Source organism: Stegostoma tigrinum, chromosome 23 (genome assembly GCF_030684315.1).
Source record: "Stegostoma tigrinum isolate sSteTig4 chromosome 23, sSteTig4.hap1, whole genome shotgun sequence".
Taxonomy (NCBI): Eukaryota; Metazoa; Chordata; class Chondrichthyes; order Orectolobiformes; family Stegostomatidae; genus Stegostoma; species Stegostoma tigrinum.
In genome coordinates, this window is record NC_081376.1 from 43116454 (window position 1) to 43134793 (window position 18340).

At 42.6% G+C, this 18340-nt stretch overlaps 1 protein-coding gene across 1 annotated transcript in view; it reads right to left on the reverse strand.

Moving 5' to 3' along the window:
- Nucleotides 1-17814, reverse strand: part of LOC125462276 (cytoplasmic phosphatidylinositol transfer protein 1-like) — a 215667-nt gene extending 197853 nt beyond the window's left edge. Inside the window, exons 1-2 of the mRNA XM_048552115.2 lie at nt 17198-17814; nt 14875-15154 (exon numbers count right to left, since the gene is read on the reverse strand). Of these exons, the coding sequence (XP_048408072.1) occupies nt 14875-14922 (48 nt within the window). The 5' untranslated portion in view covers nt 14923-15154; nt 17198-17814. The remainder of the gene's footprint in view (nt 1-14874; nt 15155-17197) is intronic.
- Nucleotides 17815-18340: the final 526 nt, after the last annotated feature.

Sequence of the window (18340 nt, forward strand, 5' to 3'; positions counted from 1 at the left end):
ATCAGAACTGTGAAAGTAGCTCCTTCCTGCAAAATTGCAATTCCAAACCTATCAGAAATGCTGTTACTGGGCACAACATTATTCAGTCCATCAGATTTCTTTGCTCCCTTGCTTGCAGTTAATGTTCTAACATTAAGCAGTTTTTAAGAAGAGATTCTGTTGTCAAGATAGTCAGTCTTATACAATCCAGAGCAATGTGTTGTCAAGGCAGTCTCTTTGTGCCGAATACTATAGGCAATTAGCACAGAAAACGGTGAGTCAGTCAGAAAAGTAACACCCAGGGTGCTAAACCTTGGCAGCTTAAAATATTACCTGACACTCATACAAAATGAAATAAAGGATGGTGGAAACTTGAAATGAAATGAGTTTTTTTACAAAACTGCCGTCTGTACAAATTTCTGAAGTGCCAAATTCACCATCCCAAAAATGTTGTCAGACAGAATACAAATGACAAATCCTACAAGGTATGGTAAATAAACCTTAGCTTTGCAAATGTACATTATAAGTATCGCGATGACAACCAGTACAAGTGATAGACTGACGTAAAGGTAATTAATCCCTATGATTTTCACACCAGCAGTATGTGTGCAAAGATCACTTGACAGCATATCCTGGCCGAAAAGATGTAATTTACGCCCTGGATTTTATTCCAAGTGTAGGGGTTTTATAGTACACTGAACCATATAATTGTAGATTTTTTTCTTTCTATCAACTTCCTCAAATGTGAAACACATTTCTGAAGTAGGTGGGACTTGAAGCTTGGTATTCTGGCTCTGAGATGAGGGACAGGCTATCACTTGATCTTCCGTCTACCTGATGTAGAAATGTTCTAATCAACCTGCACCGAGGATATGTTTGCACATCTCTGAGGCAGGTAGAACTTGAACCCAGCCTCCTGGCTCAGAGGTATAGGCATTACCACTGCACCACAAAAGCACCTAACCACTTCATTCTAAGCTGCCCAGAAGGGGACTTTATGAAAATGGTTTCTTAGATTGGAACACCATTTAACAATGCAAGCTTCTACATGCATATGAGCCCATTTTTCCCACTTTGATGTAGAGTCAGAGAGTCATAGAGATGTACAGCACAGAAACAGACCTTTCGGTCTAACTCAACCATGCTAACCTGATATCCTCTATAGATCCAGTCCCATTTGCCAGCATTTGGCCCATCTCCCACTAAACCCTTCCTATTCACGCACCTATCTAGAATGCCTCTTAAATGCTGTACGTGATCTATACCTCTCTACTCCCTGCCTGTTCATGTGTCTGTCTAAATGACACATGAACTTTACTATCATATCTGTTTCTGCAACTCCCTCTGGCAGCGCATTCCAGACACCTACTACGCTCTGTGTATATTTATAAAAAAGCTTGCCCTTAGCATTTGACCATTACCACCCCGGGAAAAACTATCCATGTCTTCTTTAACTTTATATATTGCTGTTGGGTCAATGCTCACCTTTTGACACTCCAGCAAAAACAATCCAATTTGTCCAGAAACAAAAACAGAAGTTCTGGCAGCATTTGTGTGAACAGAAATCAGAGTTAACGTTTTGGGTCTGATGAGGTGGAGATTTAGAATGGCCTCTGTAAGAGCTGCACATTCTCACTCTGCTGCATAAATTGGAAAATTGTTCTCGTTGAGACTAACGCTATTAGGGTATGCAATTCAAAGTACAATCTAACACATTCTTCAAAGCTGTGAATGAAAGCAAAACGCTCAAGGCCTCTTTCGATCGTAACTTTGGTTGTCGATTAAAGAGCTCAGAAATCTCACTGGATCCATTATGTTACTGGATCTGTGGCCCATCAGTTCTGAGTGCAGATCATTTGGACCAGCTGAAAATGATGCCACAAAAAAGTGAGCCAATATTGCATCCTACTGACAACACTAACTGAAATGGAGATTAAGGTGGAATTGGGATGGTTTTGAGCTGTGGGCCCTTGGTCATTCAGAGCTCTCGAATGCTCATGAATGGTTCACCTTTCCTAGGTTCACAGTGGACTTTCCTCACAACATCTATTGTTTATTTTTGTTGGTCTTCGCAATGAAAAACCTGTCCATACCCGAATTTCTGCCTATCGATAGGATTCCTAGCTACGCGAGTGGATAACGTAAATTCCAAAATAACATTGAGTATCATCTGCTAACTTGTCAGAAAGTGGGCACTGAGCAAATCCTTCCAAAAATTCCAGGAGTGCAGGAAAAACATTGGAGCGAATAAAGGATGCATTAAAAAATGAGCTCTGGCTATCCAAATCTCCATGGGAGACCAGCGAAATGCAAAAGTGGAAAGTCCTTTGGCAGTGGCAAAATCAAGTGAAAGGGAGTCGGTGGGATACTATCAGCAGAACATAGAAATATAAAAACATAGAAGTTATAAGCAGGAGGAAGCCCTACGAGCCTGCTCCACCATTCATCACAATCATGGTTGATTGTCCAACTCAACAGCCTATTCCTGCTTTCTTGTCATAACCTTTGATCCGATTCACCCCAAGTGCTACATCTAGTCACCTCTTCAATACACTCCATGTTTTGGCATCAACTACTTCCTGCAGTAATGAATTCCACAGGCTCACCGCTCCTTGAGTAAAGAAATACGTCCTCATCGCTATCCTAAATCGTCTACCTCAAGTCCTCAGACTGTGATCCCTCGTTCTGGACACACCCACCATGAGGAATATGCTCCCTGCATTGACCATGTGCAGTCCTGTTGGGATTTGAGAAGTGTCCATGAGATGCCCCCTCATTCATCTGAACTCCAGCAAAAACAATCCCAACCTAGTCAATCTCTCCACATAAGTCAGTCCCGCCATCTCCAGAATCAACCTGGTAAACCTGAGCATCCTTCCTCAGAAAAGGACACCAAAACTGTACACACTACATCAGGTGTGGTCTCACCAAGGCCCTGTACAATCACAGAAGACATCCCTGCTTCTGTACTTGAAACCTCTCACAATGAAGGCCAACATACCATTTGCCTTCTTTACCGCCCGCTGCCCCTGCATGCTTACCTTCAGCGGCTGGTGCACAAGGACACCCAGATCCCACTGCACACTCCCCTCTCCCAATTTACAGCCATTCAGGTAGTAATCTGCCTTCCTGTTTTTGCTTCCGAAGTGAATAACCTCACGTTCATCCACACCATATTGATCTGCCCTCTCACCCAACCTGTCGAGATCATGCTGAAGGATCTCTGCACCCTCGTCACAGTTCACCCTCCCAACCAACTTGGTATCAACTGCAAACTTGGAGATGTTACATTTTGCTCACTCATCCAAATCAATAATATACATTGTGAGCAGTTGGGGTCCTAGCACCGATCCCAGTGCCACCCCACCAGTTACTGCCTGCCAATTTGAAAAGGACCCATTAATTCCTACTTTTGGTTTCCTCTCAGCCAACCACTTTTCTAATCATCGCAATACACTTCCCCCAATCCCATGCACTTTAATGCTACCTAATAATCTCTTACAGGACACAGTATCAAATTCTTTCTGAAAGTCCAAATATACCACATCAACTGTCTCCCCCTTGTCCACTCTACCTGTTACATCTTCATAGAATTCCAAAAGATTGGTCAAACATAATTGCCCCTTCATAAATCCATGCTGACTCTGCCTGATACTGCCACTGTTCTCTAAGTACTCTACCATAAAGTCTTAGATAATGAATTCAGGATATGTTACCAATGTTAGCATTCCCCTTAACATATCATGGGCCAAGTAATGTTAGATGACAGAAGGTGATAAAGGGAAATAAGTAGACCTGATCTCCACACTGCAGACCCATTCATTGAGTGATAGAATGATACAGCACAGAAACAGATCGTATGGTCCAACCCATCCATGCCAGCCAGATATTCTAAATTAATCCAGTCCCAATTACCACCATTTGGCCCATAGACGTCTAAACCCTTCCCATTCATGTAACCTCCAAAATGCCTCTTAAATGTTGTTATTCTACCAGCCTCCACAACATACTCTGGCAGCTCATTCCACGCACACACCACCCTCTGCATGTAAAGGCTTTCTCCAAGCTCCTTTTATATAACCAATGTAGTTAACTCAGCCACATTAGGGGCATTTAAACAGTCCTTGGATAAGCATATGGATGATGATGGGATAGTGTAGGGGGAGGGGCTTAGTTCACAGTTCAGCACAACATCGAGGGCCGAAGGGCCTGTTCTGCGCTGTATTGTTCGATGTTCTATGTTCTATATCTTCGTCCTCTCACTGTAAACTTATATCCCTGTAGTTTTGGACTGCGCTACTATAAGAAACAGACATTGGGTATTCACCTTACGATTTGGCCCCTCATGATTTTATACACCTCTACAAGGTCACCCCTCAGCCTCTGACACTCCAGGGAGAACTGCCCCAGCCTCTCCCCAGAGCTCAAACACTTTACCCTCCTTCCCCTATTTTGTTACATATCTGCAGGCTTGGCCCCTGGCTCCTTGCCATATGCTCTAATGCCACCTGCAACAAGTAGGTATCGCCCCTTGGGAGGTAAGGCAATTAATTTTAGGAACTTGGGGAGGGCAAAGCCCCTGAAGCCAGCCCCAGGCATTTTAAGAGTAGATGGGGAAGTGGCAGGAAGACCCTTTGCAGGATTTTCTTTTTAAGTTCCTCTTTTCTTTCTGCCACATGCAACCCCCAACCCTACCACATTCAAACCTGCCGAGGGGCGAGCCCTTGTTGTCGCTATCAGAGGCCTGACCAAAACCTGATAAGGGCGTTGTTCTTTCTTTAAAAAAAGTTCAGGCCAATATTTATTGTCCATCCCTAATTGCTCGCAGGACAGTTGAGTGGAAACCATATTGCTGTGTGTCTGGAGTCACATGTAGGGCAGACCAGGCAAGGATGATGGATTTCTTTCCCTAAGGAACATTACCGAACCAACCGGAGTTTTTAAACAATAAAATTGGCGCGGGCTACATGATTACTATTAGGTTTGTTTTTTTTTAAAGATCTCCTTTTGATAGAGTCATTCAGTACTCAACAGACACTTCAGTCCAACCAGTCCATGCTGAACATAATCCCAAACTAAACTTGTCCCACTTGCCTGCTCTTGGTCCACATTCCTCCAAACATTTCCTATTCATGTCCTTATCTAAGTGCCTTTTAAATGTTGTAACTGCACGCATCCACCACTTCCTCTGGAAGTTCATTCCATAAGCAAACCACCAGCTTTGTAAAAACAGTTGCCCCATATGTTTTTTTTAATCCTTCTCCCCCCACCTTAAAAATGTCTCCTGGTTTTGAAACACCCCCACCCTAGGGGAATAAAAAGCCCCCAGCATTAACCCTATCTAATCGTCATGATTTTATAAACCTCTATAAAGTCACCTGTCAACTTCCAGCGAAAAAAATGTCTCAGCCTTTCTTTGTAACTCAAACCTTCCATAACTCTTCCGAAACCTCTCTTAACAGTATCCTTCCTCCAGCTTATTGAATTCAAATTTTGCCTTCTGCCTTGGTGGGATTTGAAACAATGGCCCCAAAACATTAGTCATGGAATTTTGCAGTACTAATCCAATGATAGCACCACTACACCATCACCATTGTCCAGTTTGAGTTTTACCTCAAATCAATGCTCCAGCAGCGCTCATCCCTTTCAGAATTAACACTGAACAATCACGTGTGCGTTGGGGAGGAGGATTCTCAATTTCTATTATTCCACACACCAAAAACATGCTCACTGATTACAGTCCTCTCTCTCCCTCTCGATTCTCGAATTCACTCACCAGCAGAAATAGTGTCTGATCCCTCCTTGACAGCACCCTTTCACAACCGACTCCAAGAGCTACTGGAGTTGTAACAAGGGGTTAAAACTTTCAACAGCTCAGATAAACCCTTCGTCTGAAGTGACATAAATGACACACTGAGCTCAGTTCATTCGGGCAGTGCGATATGGTGCAGTCAAACAGCAGGGCACAGTTGAGCCATTGCAAGGAGAGATGTCACAGAAGTGTTGACCCAACTGAGCAAGATTTCAAAGCTACTCAGTCGGTTCTGTGCTGCTGCCACTTTCAAAGGTAATTTCATCGTGAAACAGACAATGATAATTATCTCTCAGCGCTGAAACGCTTAGTATTTAAACCTCAGATTCACCAATGCTAAAGCTTCCTCTTTCATTAACTGGGAGGAAACACAGACAGATTAGCCTCCCTACATAGATATTCTTTCATCAGTGTCACATTGTGTTCAGTACCATCTCCAGTGTAGCTGAGAACACAAGTCCGTGTGGAAATGCAGGTTCAAAACAGGTGACAAGACTTCAGAGTTCAGGTTCCTGCAAAGCTGAAACGGAACACAAAATGTGACCAATCACCAACATTGCTAAATGTTTATCAAAACATGGGCTGCTCCCGCCCATCATTTTCAGCAATGAAACTACTCTCAAACACCGCTTACTGTACCTTTTTACCCCAGGGTGTCATACTTACTTTGGGAGTCAGAAGGTCGCACGTTCAAGCCCCCAACCCAATTCTGCATCAGAAGATAACGAGATCAGTCTTGTTAGAGTGTCAGAGGCTGAGAGGGGCCTAGTAGAGGGATATAATATTACGAGGCACATGGATAGGCGGGATCATTGGAGTTCTTTGCCCAGGGTGGAAATGTCAAATACCTGGGGTCATAGATTTAAGGCAGGAGTCGCAAAGTTTAAACGAGATGTGCAAGGCAAGTTTTTTTTTTACATAATTGATATCTGGACCATGCTGCCGGGGAGGTTGTAGAAGCAGATACAATGGTAACATTCAAATGGCATTTCTAGGTGGCATGGTGGCTCAGTGCTTAGCATTGCTGCTCCACAGTATAGGGAGCTGGGCTCAATTCCAACCTTGGATGACCATCTGTGTGGAGTTTGCATGTTCCATCCATGTTTGCATGGGTATCTTCTGGTTTCCTCCCACAGTAGAAAGATGCCCACATTAGGTGAATTGGGCATTCCAAATTACCTTTAATGTGTAGGTGAGGTGGATTAGCCTTGGGAAATGCAGGGTCACTAGGAGTTGGGTCTGGGTGGGATGCTTTTTGGAGGACAGGTCTGGACTCGATGGGCTGAATGGCCTGCTTCCGCACTGTAGATGTTCAATGATTCTCATCAGGCAAGGAATGGAGGGATACAGACTATGTACAGGCAAATGGAATTAATTTACAACTGCATCATGATGGGCCAAAAGGCCTATTCCTATGCTCTGTTGTTCTACATTTTATGTTCTCCTCAAATACTTTATAACCAGTCAACAGACCGATTATTCATCTCACTGACCCAGCCTAGACACATCTTGAAGTGAAAGGCAACACAATGATTTTTACCACCCAACCCCCCACCCCCACTCTTTAACTTTCCATTTCTGTCTATGAATGCGAGAGGGAGCAGAATTAAGATCTTCTGTCTCTTGTGTTAGTTCTATCCAAAGATGAGCCAAAAACAAGGATCATTGTTTCCATATCAAGGCTTCACATTTGGGAGTCATTCAAGCAGAACAAAAGTGTGTTTTTTTTTCCAACAAAAATACTTCCACGATAAAAGTACAGCGTGAGTGTAAAAGCCAGCTTCTTACTGCAGTCAGACTTCAACTCCTTGTAAAACAGGTGATAGGTTACTTCAAACAGTTCTAACCGAGGATCAACAGTTGATTACTTTGGTTGAGAGCAAACCTCAGACAGTAACTGAAAATATCAATAATAAGCTGAGCGTACCATACTAGAACAATAGTTCTGTGCACACAGTTAGGCCTGTACAAAACCTCAGACACCCTCCCAGTTTATGACGTGCATATCTGTAGACACTGTTTGCTTCCCCACACTGCTCTTTTGCTGTGTCAACTGCTTTAAGCTTCTAGCCAGCTCAAGGCACTGGCTTCAGCCAATAAAGAAAAGCTAATCACAGCAGAACAGAAGCTGTTTTGTCGATGCAAAGCAACAGGCCAGAGAGATAATGCCGCTTGCCTCTCAGAGGAAGGCAGAATCTCACACCTCACAGACCGCACCAAGTCAATCTATTCTTCAGTCCAAAGCATTGCTGTTGAGGCAAGTTCAAATCAGTTAGAGCTCCGCTGAAATGCATCTGCATTAACTGAGGCTGGTGGCAGTTAAAATCAATTCTGCAATTTCACATCAATGCTATGGTGATTCTGATGAGTCTCCGGGGAGCAATCCTTCCCAAAATTCATCGATCGGTTTTCGTTCTTTCTTCCATTTACTCTTTCCACTTGCGTGGGTCAGTGAACGAGAGGTCAATGTCTGTATTGGCCATCGGCTCCCCATGGTGGACTCACAACGATATTTAGGAAGTCTGGAGCAGAGGAGATGGCTTATTGGTATTACCATTAGACTCAATCTGGAAAGCTTTGGGTTTGACTTTTGCTTATGGCAAATAATGGTGTCTGAATTCAATATGGAATTAAGGAGCTCATGATGATCATGAATCTGTTGCCGATTGTCAGGGGGAATATCCACTTACAGAAGGAAACTGCTATCTTTACTCAGTCTGGCCTTCACGTGACTCCTTCTCACAGCAATGTGGGTTGACTCTCCTCTGCCCTCTGAGTCTGGACAGCACTGCCCACATCCCATGAATGACATGCAGAATCTCAACACAGCTTTTATTATAGACAGCATGAGTGTTCCTTCAAAATCACATAACAGATAGAACCATCGTCCAAAACAGAAAGACACCCTAAAACTGCAATAGCAGCAAAATACTGTAGATGCTGGGAATCTGAAATAAAAACTGGGAATGCTGGAGAAACTCAGCAAGAGTGGCAGCAAAAGAAACAGAGTTAATGTTTTCAGCACAGTCTGATTCTTCTTTCAAACTGAAAGGGGCTGTGAAATGGGTTTTGTTTTGCTCCACACAGAAGGGATGGTGAGATGAACAGAAACATCCTGTGAAGGTGCCTAGAGCTCAAGGCAAAGGAACATGGTGGTGTATGCTCCACTATTAATCACCAGATAGACCCAAGACAAAGGAGCGTTAGTGTCAGCAAATTACTACCAACAGCACCACAAAACAGCAGTGAAAATGCCACAGGGTACCACCAGGAGTGGTTACCTGGGAAAATTCCACACATTGGCAAGGGACATTACTGCCACCACATCACTGCATTTCTCTCCCCTTGCCCACCTCATCATTTCCGTTCCCCACACACCGATCCTCCCCTTGAAGAACAGAGAGCTTCCTCGTGGAGTGCAAGGACATTATCGCCCTCTCAGAGGCTGCACAGCTACGAGAGAAAGTCTCAGGTTTAAGAGAGGAAGCAGGAATCCAAATGCCTCAGGAATACTAGGGGACAGGAGGTGGCAGCACTGGCAGTAAACCAGTTGGTTTTAGCCAGTGTCAACAACTTAGCACTGGATGCAACACACAAAACAATCAAATCAGCCAAGCAGAAGAACTGAAATGCGGACAAAGCCGAATAACTAATTATCCTCTCAGGCATGCAGAGATTCAAGGCTAGGGCAAGCTGCTGTGTCTCGTGGAGTACTGCACTTAGCATCTTGCTTTTGCTATTAATGCAACACAACTGAAGAGTTGCCCAATGTCTCGTTATCAGAATGTGTTTTCACAATGACTGTTGTGGTGTAATGTTTTGTGCAGAAATGTTTTCTATCTTTGCCATCATAGCTCACACAAAAAGAGACCAATGCACCCATGATGCCTGTACCACCAACATCAGTGTTTTCAAGGCATGCTCCCCTGAGCCTGATGACCCTTGTCAAGGTCCTATCATCACAAATTCACTAATCAGCCATTTCTCCAAGTGCTCACCAATCCCTGGCTCTGTTAGCCCTTGTGTTTCTCCACCGCTGCTGTTCATCCACCCACAGGCGAAGTCACCCACTTGTCAATACCTGCACCTTCCTGGTCTGACCAACCATTCCCTCTCAACTCTGCTAACTTCTACTTTGCTGACTCTGCACTTTGTACATACCCAGCTTAATTAGTTCATGGGCTTGTACTAGGTTTCTTCATTCATAGAATGTACAAAGAGGCCATTCAGCTCCTTGAGTCGGCACTAACCCCAAGAAGAGCATCTCACTCACACCACTGCACCCCTCCCTAATACTCTTACCATGGTTAACCCACCTAGCCTGCACATCCCAGGACATTATGGGCAATTTAGCACGGCTAATCCACCAAGCTTGTACATCTTTGGACTGGGGGAAGGAACTGGATCACTTCAAGGACACACACAGACATAGAGAGAATGTGCAAACTCCACACAGACAGTTGCCCGAGGGTGAAATTAAACTTGGGTCCCTTGTGCTGTGAAGCAGCAGTGCTAACCACTGAGGGACTGTGCCACATTAGTGCAGACGCTTTTGCTTCCTGGGTCTCTTTGGGGCTGCAGAGCTTTGGCTCAGCTGGTAGCAATCTTACTTGAGTCACAAGGTGGCAGGTTCAAACCCACCTCCAGAAACTTTATCAAAACTATGGTCAGGCTTCCCATCGCAATACTGAGGAAGTACTATGTGTCAAATCAAATTTTAAAATGATAGCCTGACCAACTCTCTATGGTTTGAATTGAATTAGCTTTATTGTTGCATGCACTCACATGAATACAGTGGGAAGTTACGGTGCCATTTTTGGTATCAAGGTACCCAGGTACAGATTCTTAATTAAAAATTCTGAGGAAAAAAAATTAGAAAAATAGAGAAATAGGATTTCAGAATAACAATCCTTCCAACTCAGGCCATGTGGGGCTTCGCTTTGAGGCTATGAATCTGGCTCTGTGCTGAGGCCACGAGTCCACGGTAGCCTTGACCCCGGACATCGCCGATGCCGCCCAAGAATGGAAAGTAAAAAGAAAACGATAAAATCATGCAAACAGAGAGAAAAAGGAAGAGAAACAGATGGATCAGATGAACTCCAGCTTAGGAGTCCTAGTCTGCCATTGTCTTGAAATGATGGTGAAGATACCGCGGTGCCCTTTTGTACAAAAGCAGGATTATTCAGGACAATATTTATTCCTCAATATCAATAAAACAGGTTGTCTGGTCATTGCTATAACCCTGCTGTGTGCAGGTGGGTCACCACACTTTCTCCATTATAACGGTGACAAGACTTGAGAAAATCTTTGCTGTAAAGTGCTTTGTGAAGTCACTGCAGAGAAGCAGTACATTATTTAAAATGAAGACAGAATGCAGAGAGACAGAGGGATCTGGGCGTCCTTGTACATGAATCTTTGGTACAAACCTTTCTGAAGAAGGGTCAGTGGACCTGAAATGTTAACTCTGCATTCTCTCCACAGACTCCCAGACCTGCTGAAATTTCCCCAACAATTTTTGTTTTTGTTCCTGAGATAACGGGTTTGACATTTCAGAAAAGAATGGGTGTATAATCGTTTGGAGTGTATAAGAGTAAGAAGTAATAATTTTGAAACATGAAAGATTGTGAGGGGGCTTGAAAAGGCAGATGAGAGGAGAATGATTCCTTTCATGCGGGAACCAAGATCTAGGAGTCATAGTTTAGAAATGAGGGGTCTTTCACTTAAAACTGAGATGAGGAAGACTTTTTTCTCTCCCACCCCCACCCCCCTCATAAAAAGTGGATGTTCTTTGGGATTCTCTTCCCCTGTAATCAGTGGATGCTGGATCATCAAAAGTATTGGAATCATAGAGACCCTACAGTGTGGAAGTAGCCCATTGAGTCTGAAATGTCAACTCCATATAAGTGCAACGTTTTCTTGCGATCATTTTCATGATGATATTACACACATAATCAGGGGAGAGGAAGAAAAAATTGCTACTAAGAGTTCTTTAAAAAAAATCAGAGAACCATTTAAATAAAACAACTCAGCGGAGGTGTTAAATTTTAATTATGCATATTTAAAATTAGAATAATACTTGCAACATGAAATGGAAGAGGGGTACATCATCCCGTAAGAGATTAACATGTAACCAGTTATTCAAATCATATTGTGTAACAAGTTGAGTGATTTACCGCATATTGTAAATAAATAGTCAACAGATTGATAGAGCGAAGACATAAATAGCTCTCACAAAGTGATATTTTGTGATGTAAATTTAATTGCGCCACAATAATTACATGGCTCAAGTTTCAATCTCATGCACCAGGGCATATTCATTTTAATTCTGTGATAATGGGAACTGCAGATGCTGGAGAATCCAAGATAATAAAGTGTGGAGCTGGATGAACACAGTAGGCCAAGCAGCATCTCAGGAGCACAAAAGCTGATGTTTCGGGCCTAGACCCTTTTGAAGGGTCTAGGCCCAAAACGTCAGCTTTTGTGCTCCTGAGATGCTGCTTAGCCTGCTGCGTTCATCCAGCTTCACACTTTATTATCTTCATTTTAATTCTATGCTTTTTTGATGAAAATTAGATTTCACAAATGTCACATGAATTGCATTCATGCTTTTCTGATTATTAATGCTCATCCTTTGCTGGACCACATCGCAGAGCCAATCATTGCTGGGCCAACTCTGATACTCCTTTGTGGATTCACTCACTTCCTACTTCCTTCCAAAACTCAAGCAGGAAGTGAGTGGCTTCTCCCAGAGAGGAAACAGCAACTGCAATTTTAAAAAGATTTCACGGTATGGGGAATTTGCTGGCTGGACCAGTATTTATTGTCCACATATGATTGCCCTTCAGTCGTGATGGTGAGCTGATTCCTTAAAACTGCTATCAAGGTGCAGTGAGGAAAGACCACAATCTGAAGTCTTCCTACTGAAGTTATTTGAGGGTCTGTTCAGTTATTGGACCTTCCCACACCTCAATGCATGTAAATAAAATTTTGTATGTATAAGAGATATCTTTGGTTTGTTGGGATAGAGTCAAACTCAAATGTTTGTTATTTCATGTGGTATGGTACTGTACAGAACAGAACAGCATTAGTTTCAAAGTATATTGACAAAGTTTTTTTATGAATACAATATATTTTTGAAATAGAAACAGGTGTGCTACGTCCTTGAACCGCCACAGTCCATGCGGTACAGGAACACCCACAATGCTGGTGGGGAGGGATTTTCCTGAAATAACACTGTAGTTCCAAGTCTGGATGGTGTGAGATTTGAAGGGGAACTTGTAGGTGCTGGTGCGCACTTATATTTACTGTGCTTGCTGATCTCGATGATAGAGGCTGGGAGATTTGAAAAGCTACTGCTGACGGAGCTTAGGCTACCTACTTATCCCCATAGCCCTACATTCCCCCATGACTATTCCATGTTGCCTGTACATCCCTGAACACTGTGGGCAATTTTGCACGGCCAGTCCACCTAACCTGCATATCTTTGGACTGTGGGAGGAAACCAGAGGAAACCCATGCAGACATGGGGAAAATATGCAACCTCCACACAGGCAGTCTCTCAAGGGTGGAATCAAACCCTGGCACTGTGAGGTGGCAGTACTAACCACTGACACACCATGCTGACTCTTGAGGGACCACATCTCACTAGCAGGTGCCAAGGGAAAAGTCAGAACCAAGGCAGCAACGCTCTGTGTAGAGGCTGCAATCCTTAGACAAGTCTGCAGTCCTCACTGATGACCACCAGGCAAACTGACTCATTATAAACCTGCATAGCAAAGCGCACCAGCAGAAGGTTTCTTTCTTCTCCATTCTAGATCACTCCTACCAAATCAATTCATTAACAGGGAAAGCTGCCACAAGCTGGTAAGCCTTTAGGAAGCACACTGCCCAAGGTGAACTGATCAAACTTTGGCACACTCTCATGGAAACTCAAATTCTTTTAACTTTTAAGGATTTATCAACACAAAGTGTGATCCTCCAGGGAATGTGTCCACTCTCCAGGAACAGAAGGAGGCCACTCAGCCCTTTGGTGCAATTCTACAAGATCATTTGAATCCTACCAGGCAACTGTGGAAGGTACATAATTCTTACCAGCTTCTTATGAAGATTTTGAAACCTGGTTAAGTTCAGCAATGCAATGAGTCAAAAACATGAAGCTGCAATTCTTATCAAGGCACACTGCCTACTTTGTTCTATGCTACGTTACAAATAGTTCTTCAAATGCAGGATTAAGGCTATTTGCTGCCTGGCTACGAGGCCCACTCATTGAACAAGCACATGGGAACAAATGGCAATTGTGATTGTCACAAACACTGGGCTTCACATTGCCTGATATTTACATGGAAGAACATTAAAAAAAGTATCTGACAACATTGAAGTATAATTCTTGAAACTCATGCACACATTCTCATCAGGTTTTGCTTCATCCAGACATTGAACATTTCCTTTTAAAAATGGGAGGTTACAGCACAAAGTACAACTTCCTTGAAATGAGAAATGCTTTGATGCTCAATCACTTATTAAGCTCTCTAGCTTTCTATCACAGAACCAAAACAAAAACATCATTTTTCAAAGAAAGTGATACAAAAATTTAAAAGGTGAAGATATTAGATAAAATCACATAGAATTTACAGCACAGAAATGGTTTATTGTCCAACCTGTATTTACACATGACTATCATACAGTCTTGGCTCTAGATGGACAGAGACAGATGGGTTGTTTTCTACGTTTTACTACTAATAGCAGGATAGTGCATAATTACCTTTCCCACTTGCATGAGAATGTGACTAATTACAATATTCCTGCTGTTGGAAAGTATCTGCACTTGGGAGAGCAGTGTGCACTTTACACAATGTTCAGAAGTCACTTCCCAAGGGTCACATTGCAACCAGGCACGTCATGTATTTCCAAACAACCCACTTCGAGAATTGAGCATTTTCAATTCCAAAGCAGAGTGAGCATTTTGAAGATTTTTATCTTCCAAATTCACGTTTCCAATTTGAATCACAGGGGGACTTTAAGGATGCATTCCAGCACTCTTAAAGAAAATGGTGACTAAACAACGAGCAAAGAAAATCACTCACCTCTTCCACAGTGAGAGGCATGCAGATCCTGTACTCTTTCATCAACATAATGACGCTTCAGTCTAGATGAAGTACTAACGTGTTGAAGGCACTTAGAGAGGATCACTTCTGAAACCGCTGATGGTTAACTGAGGTTATGCATTAGTCCTCTCACCAGTTGACGGTACAAAAACAGTCCTGTCCACACCACAATCTCTTGGGTTGAAATATTGCAGCACAATCGCCAAACTTCGTGTGGCAAGGTCCGCAAAGACAGGATTCAAAGCTCTATTTTAGTAATCTGGGTGGGAGGAAGGGAAAATGCAATGCAATTTAAAATAGGCAAGTGCATTATCAAAAAAAATACAATTTCATTATGTTAAAAGATGTTTAAAGAAAAAATAATGTATTAACACCTAACCATAATGCTGTTACAAACATGCCTTGTTGGCAGAAAGTGTTAGATGGTGTGACAAAGACCAAGTAAATCACTTCTAAGAGTGATACAATAGTGTTATTCGTTACCGCTGAACTTCCTCTCATTCTGCCCCAATTCCTAAGACTAGCTACAGTGAAAATTAGTCCAAATTGTGTCAAGTAGAATAACTTCATTTAGCCAAGTGGCGAAGGATGGTACTGGAGCTAATCTTTACACAATGCAACATTAATTTACAGTATGAAGCATTACAAGCATACACCTCCAAACTCAACCAGCTTCCATGCTTGTCTCTGTATATCTGCTCAAATGAGACCTCAATTAGTGCCCTCCATCCACATGTAATTAAACACAATTTGTTTATAATATATTACTGAACGGATTGCACAGTTGCATTACTTAAGCCAATGTGACATATCAGTCACCAATAGCTCTAAGCAAAAAAAATCAATATTGATTTAAAAGCACATCAATGGTGTCACTGCATTGAAAACTTAGCCTGTTCCTTCAGCACTCAGTTATGTTTACTCCCGTTCAATGCTTTGTTCCCTGTATATTTGTATAGTAGAGCTATTTTAAAATGTCCAGGATGTTTACTAGGAAAAGCACTAATAATGTTTACTAAATAACCAATTTCAATAGATGACGGGCACCAGCACTTTATTGTTATTGTCTGTAGATACAAGTTCTCATTCATGATCAGACTGTCCGCAAAGACTGAATAATTTGGGAATCACGTTGCTTTCATGTAATTTTTGCAGAATGCAGAGGATTTAAGTAGCTCAATACTTTCAGTATGTCAGTGACGACAATTATAAGGTTTGCTGCAAGGAGATTGTTAGTTGAGCACTGAATTTTGTACATATTGGAGCTACTTTTGCATGGCTTTTCATGAAATGCATTGAAATAGGCTATTCGGCCCAACTGATGTATGTTGGTATTTATATTCTACACAACACCTTCAACAATTCAATCAGGGTAGACTCCTATTCCTCGCTCCCTCATGTATTTCCTGCCATCCTATCCATTTCAAAGATCCCACATTTTATACACCATGAAACTATATTAAAAATTTTTTAAATGCAATTAAAGGTCATTTGAGAAATCTAATGATTAAACAAGCTGTTTAATACATTCCAAGTAAACCTAAATATTGTTAAGTTTTTACTTATGGCCAATTATACCCAACTTTGCCCTGATCAAAAATTCCTTGCGATCAATTAGTGAAGAATGCAAAAGTCAAGGATGCCCATTTCCTCCAAAAGAACTACTTTATTTAAAACTGCTAATACTTACAGAAATCTGCTGCTTTCAGATGCACTAACCACGCAATTCCTTCCAAATAAAAAGGCAGTCACTTTTGATTGAGAGGGGAATTTTAACCCCTGCTAGTGACCAACACATATAACCGTGCAATGAATTCTGTCAACATTCAACGCGAGTCGCTTCCTTCCTGAACAGCCAACTTGCCAAAACACATTCCAAGCTTTAAAAAAAACCTAACACCGTAGAGTTTTCGAAATGAATAAAACTCCCTAAATATATATAATCGAACATGTTTCACAACGTGTACAAATAGCCCTTTAAAAACAGCTTCAATTTGATATCACAGCAGCCCCATGCCAGAACAATGTGTAGAGTTAATAAATATTTTTGTCCTATACTTTAACCACCAGTTAGCACACCGCTGTGCAGCAAGCTCACATAAACAACACCTTGCATCCCAAATTAGGGGCCGTTAAGCACACATTACACTCAAAAAAGCCGTCAGTTCTAAAAACCCATACGAGCTGCAGTCATGGTTTGCAATTTACATCCTGAGTCAAAACACTACACTTTTGACTACAATCGCACACAAAGCAAGCAATCTGAATACACCGCACATGTTCCAAAGAAAGAGAGACTCACCGTCTCCCAGCTAGTTCAACAGACAGTCTCTCTTTTTCGGATGAATCCTCCGCATTGGGGGAAAAAAAGTTCAACGTTGCTCCACCGCTGGGCTTTCCTTCGATCTTACCGCCAGCATGTGGAAGGGGAGTTTCCCAATTCTCTTCAGTCCGAACCCAGCAGATTTTGGGAAGAACAATAAATAAATAAATAAGGATGCCTGCAGTTGGTTCTTAAAGATTCATATTCACGCTTGGAGAAAACAGCACGAACTTTCCTGTTTCTGTTGTCTGGCAGGGGCGAGCAGTTTGCATTTTTTTCCGGAATTCTGATCCGTTTGTAGGTTTCAGCAAAGCAGAAATTGACCAGCACCCCCGTTCACATCTACACGCTGCTCTTGTATCTGTTAACTCTTGTTCTACCTTTTTCTGTCTCTCGCTCCCTGACTGCTTCGTCGACGGCGTATTTCTTCACACCCCGTGTTGGTCGTGAGACGTCAGAACAAGAGGCTGCTCAAAATAAAAGGAAAGACAGAGACGAAGGGAGAAAAAGAAACTAAAAAAGTAAATTGCGCTGGAAATGGTTGTGTGACATTGCAGGCGGCGCACCGCCTCCTGCAGGATAATCTCTGTAACTGCTGGCAGACGCAGCAGGATGCTTGTTGCATAGCCTCTGAAAAATCGACAACAGCTAGAACCCCCGAGTGGTCAGCTGTAGACGTGTCCTCAATATACTTATAGACTTCCATTCCACATTCTGCAAGTTGCAAAACCGGCCCCTTACGAAGCAAAAATGACTGAAAAAAACGTGCAAATCTACTGCCTCCTGTGGGAGTCAACACAGTGTGGGGCTGGAGGAACACAGCGGGTCAGGGCAGCATCAGAGGAACAGGAAAGTCAATGTTCTGGGCCTAGACCCTGTTCCTCCAGCTCCGCGCTGTATTGACTCTGACTCCAGCATCTGCAGTCCTTGCTCTCTCCGACTGCTTTTCTGTACAGCTTTGCCCCTCTAGAATGTGTCAGGGGGGTAAATGAGCGAGCCTGTAACGACCGCGTTGGCATTTTTAAAATCGAGCTCGTTTACAAGAGTATCAGAGCCCGCTGTGTGGTTTTCAAAGCAACTTAGAATTTTGACTAAGCTTTGAGCTCTGAGCGGATGTCCAAA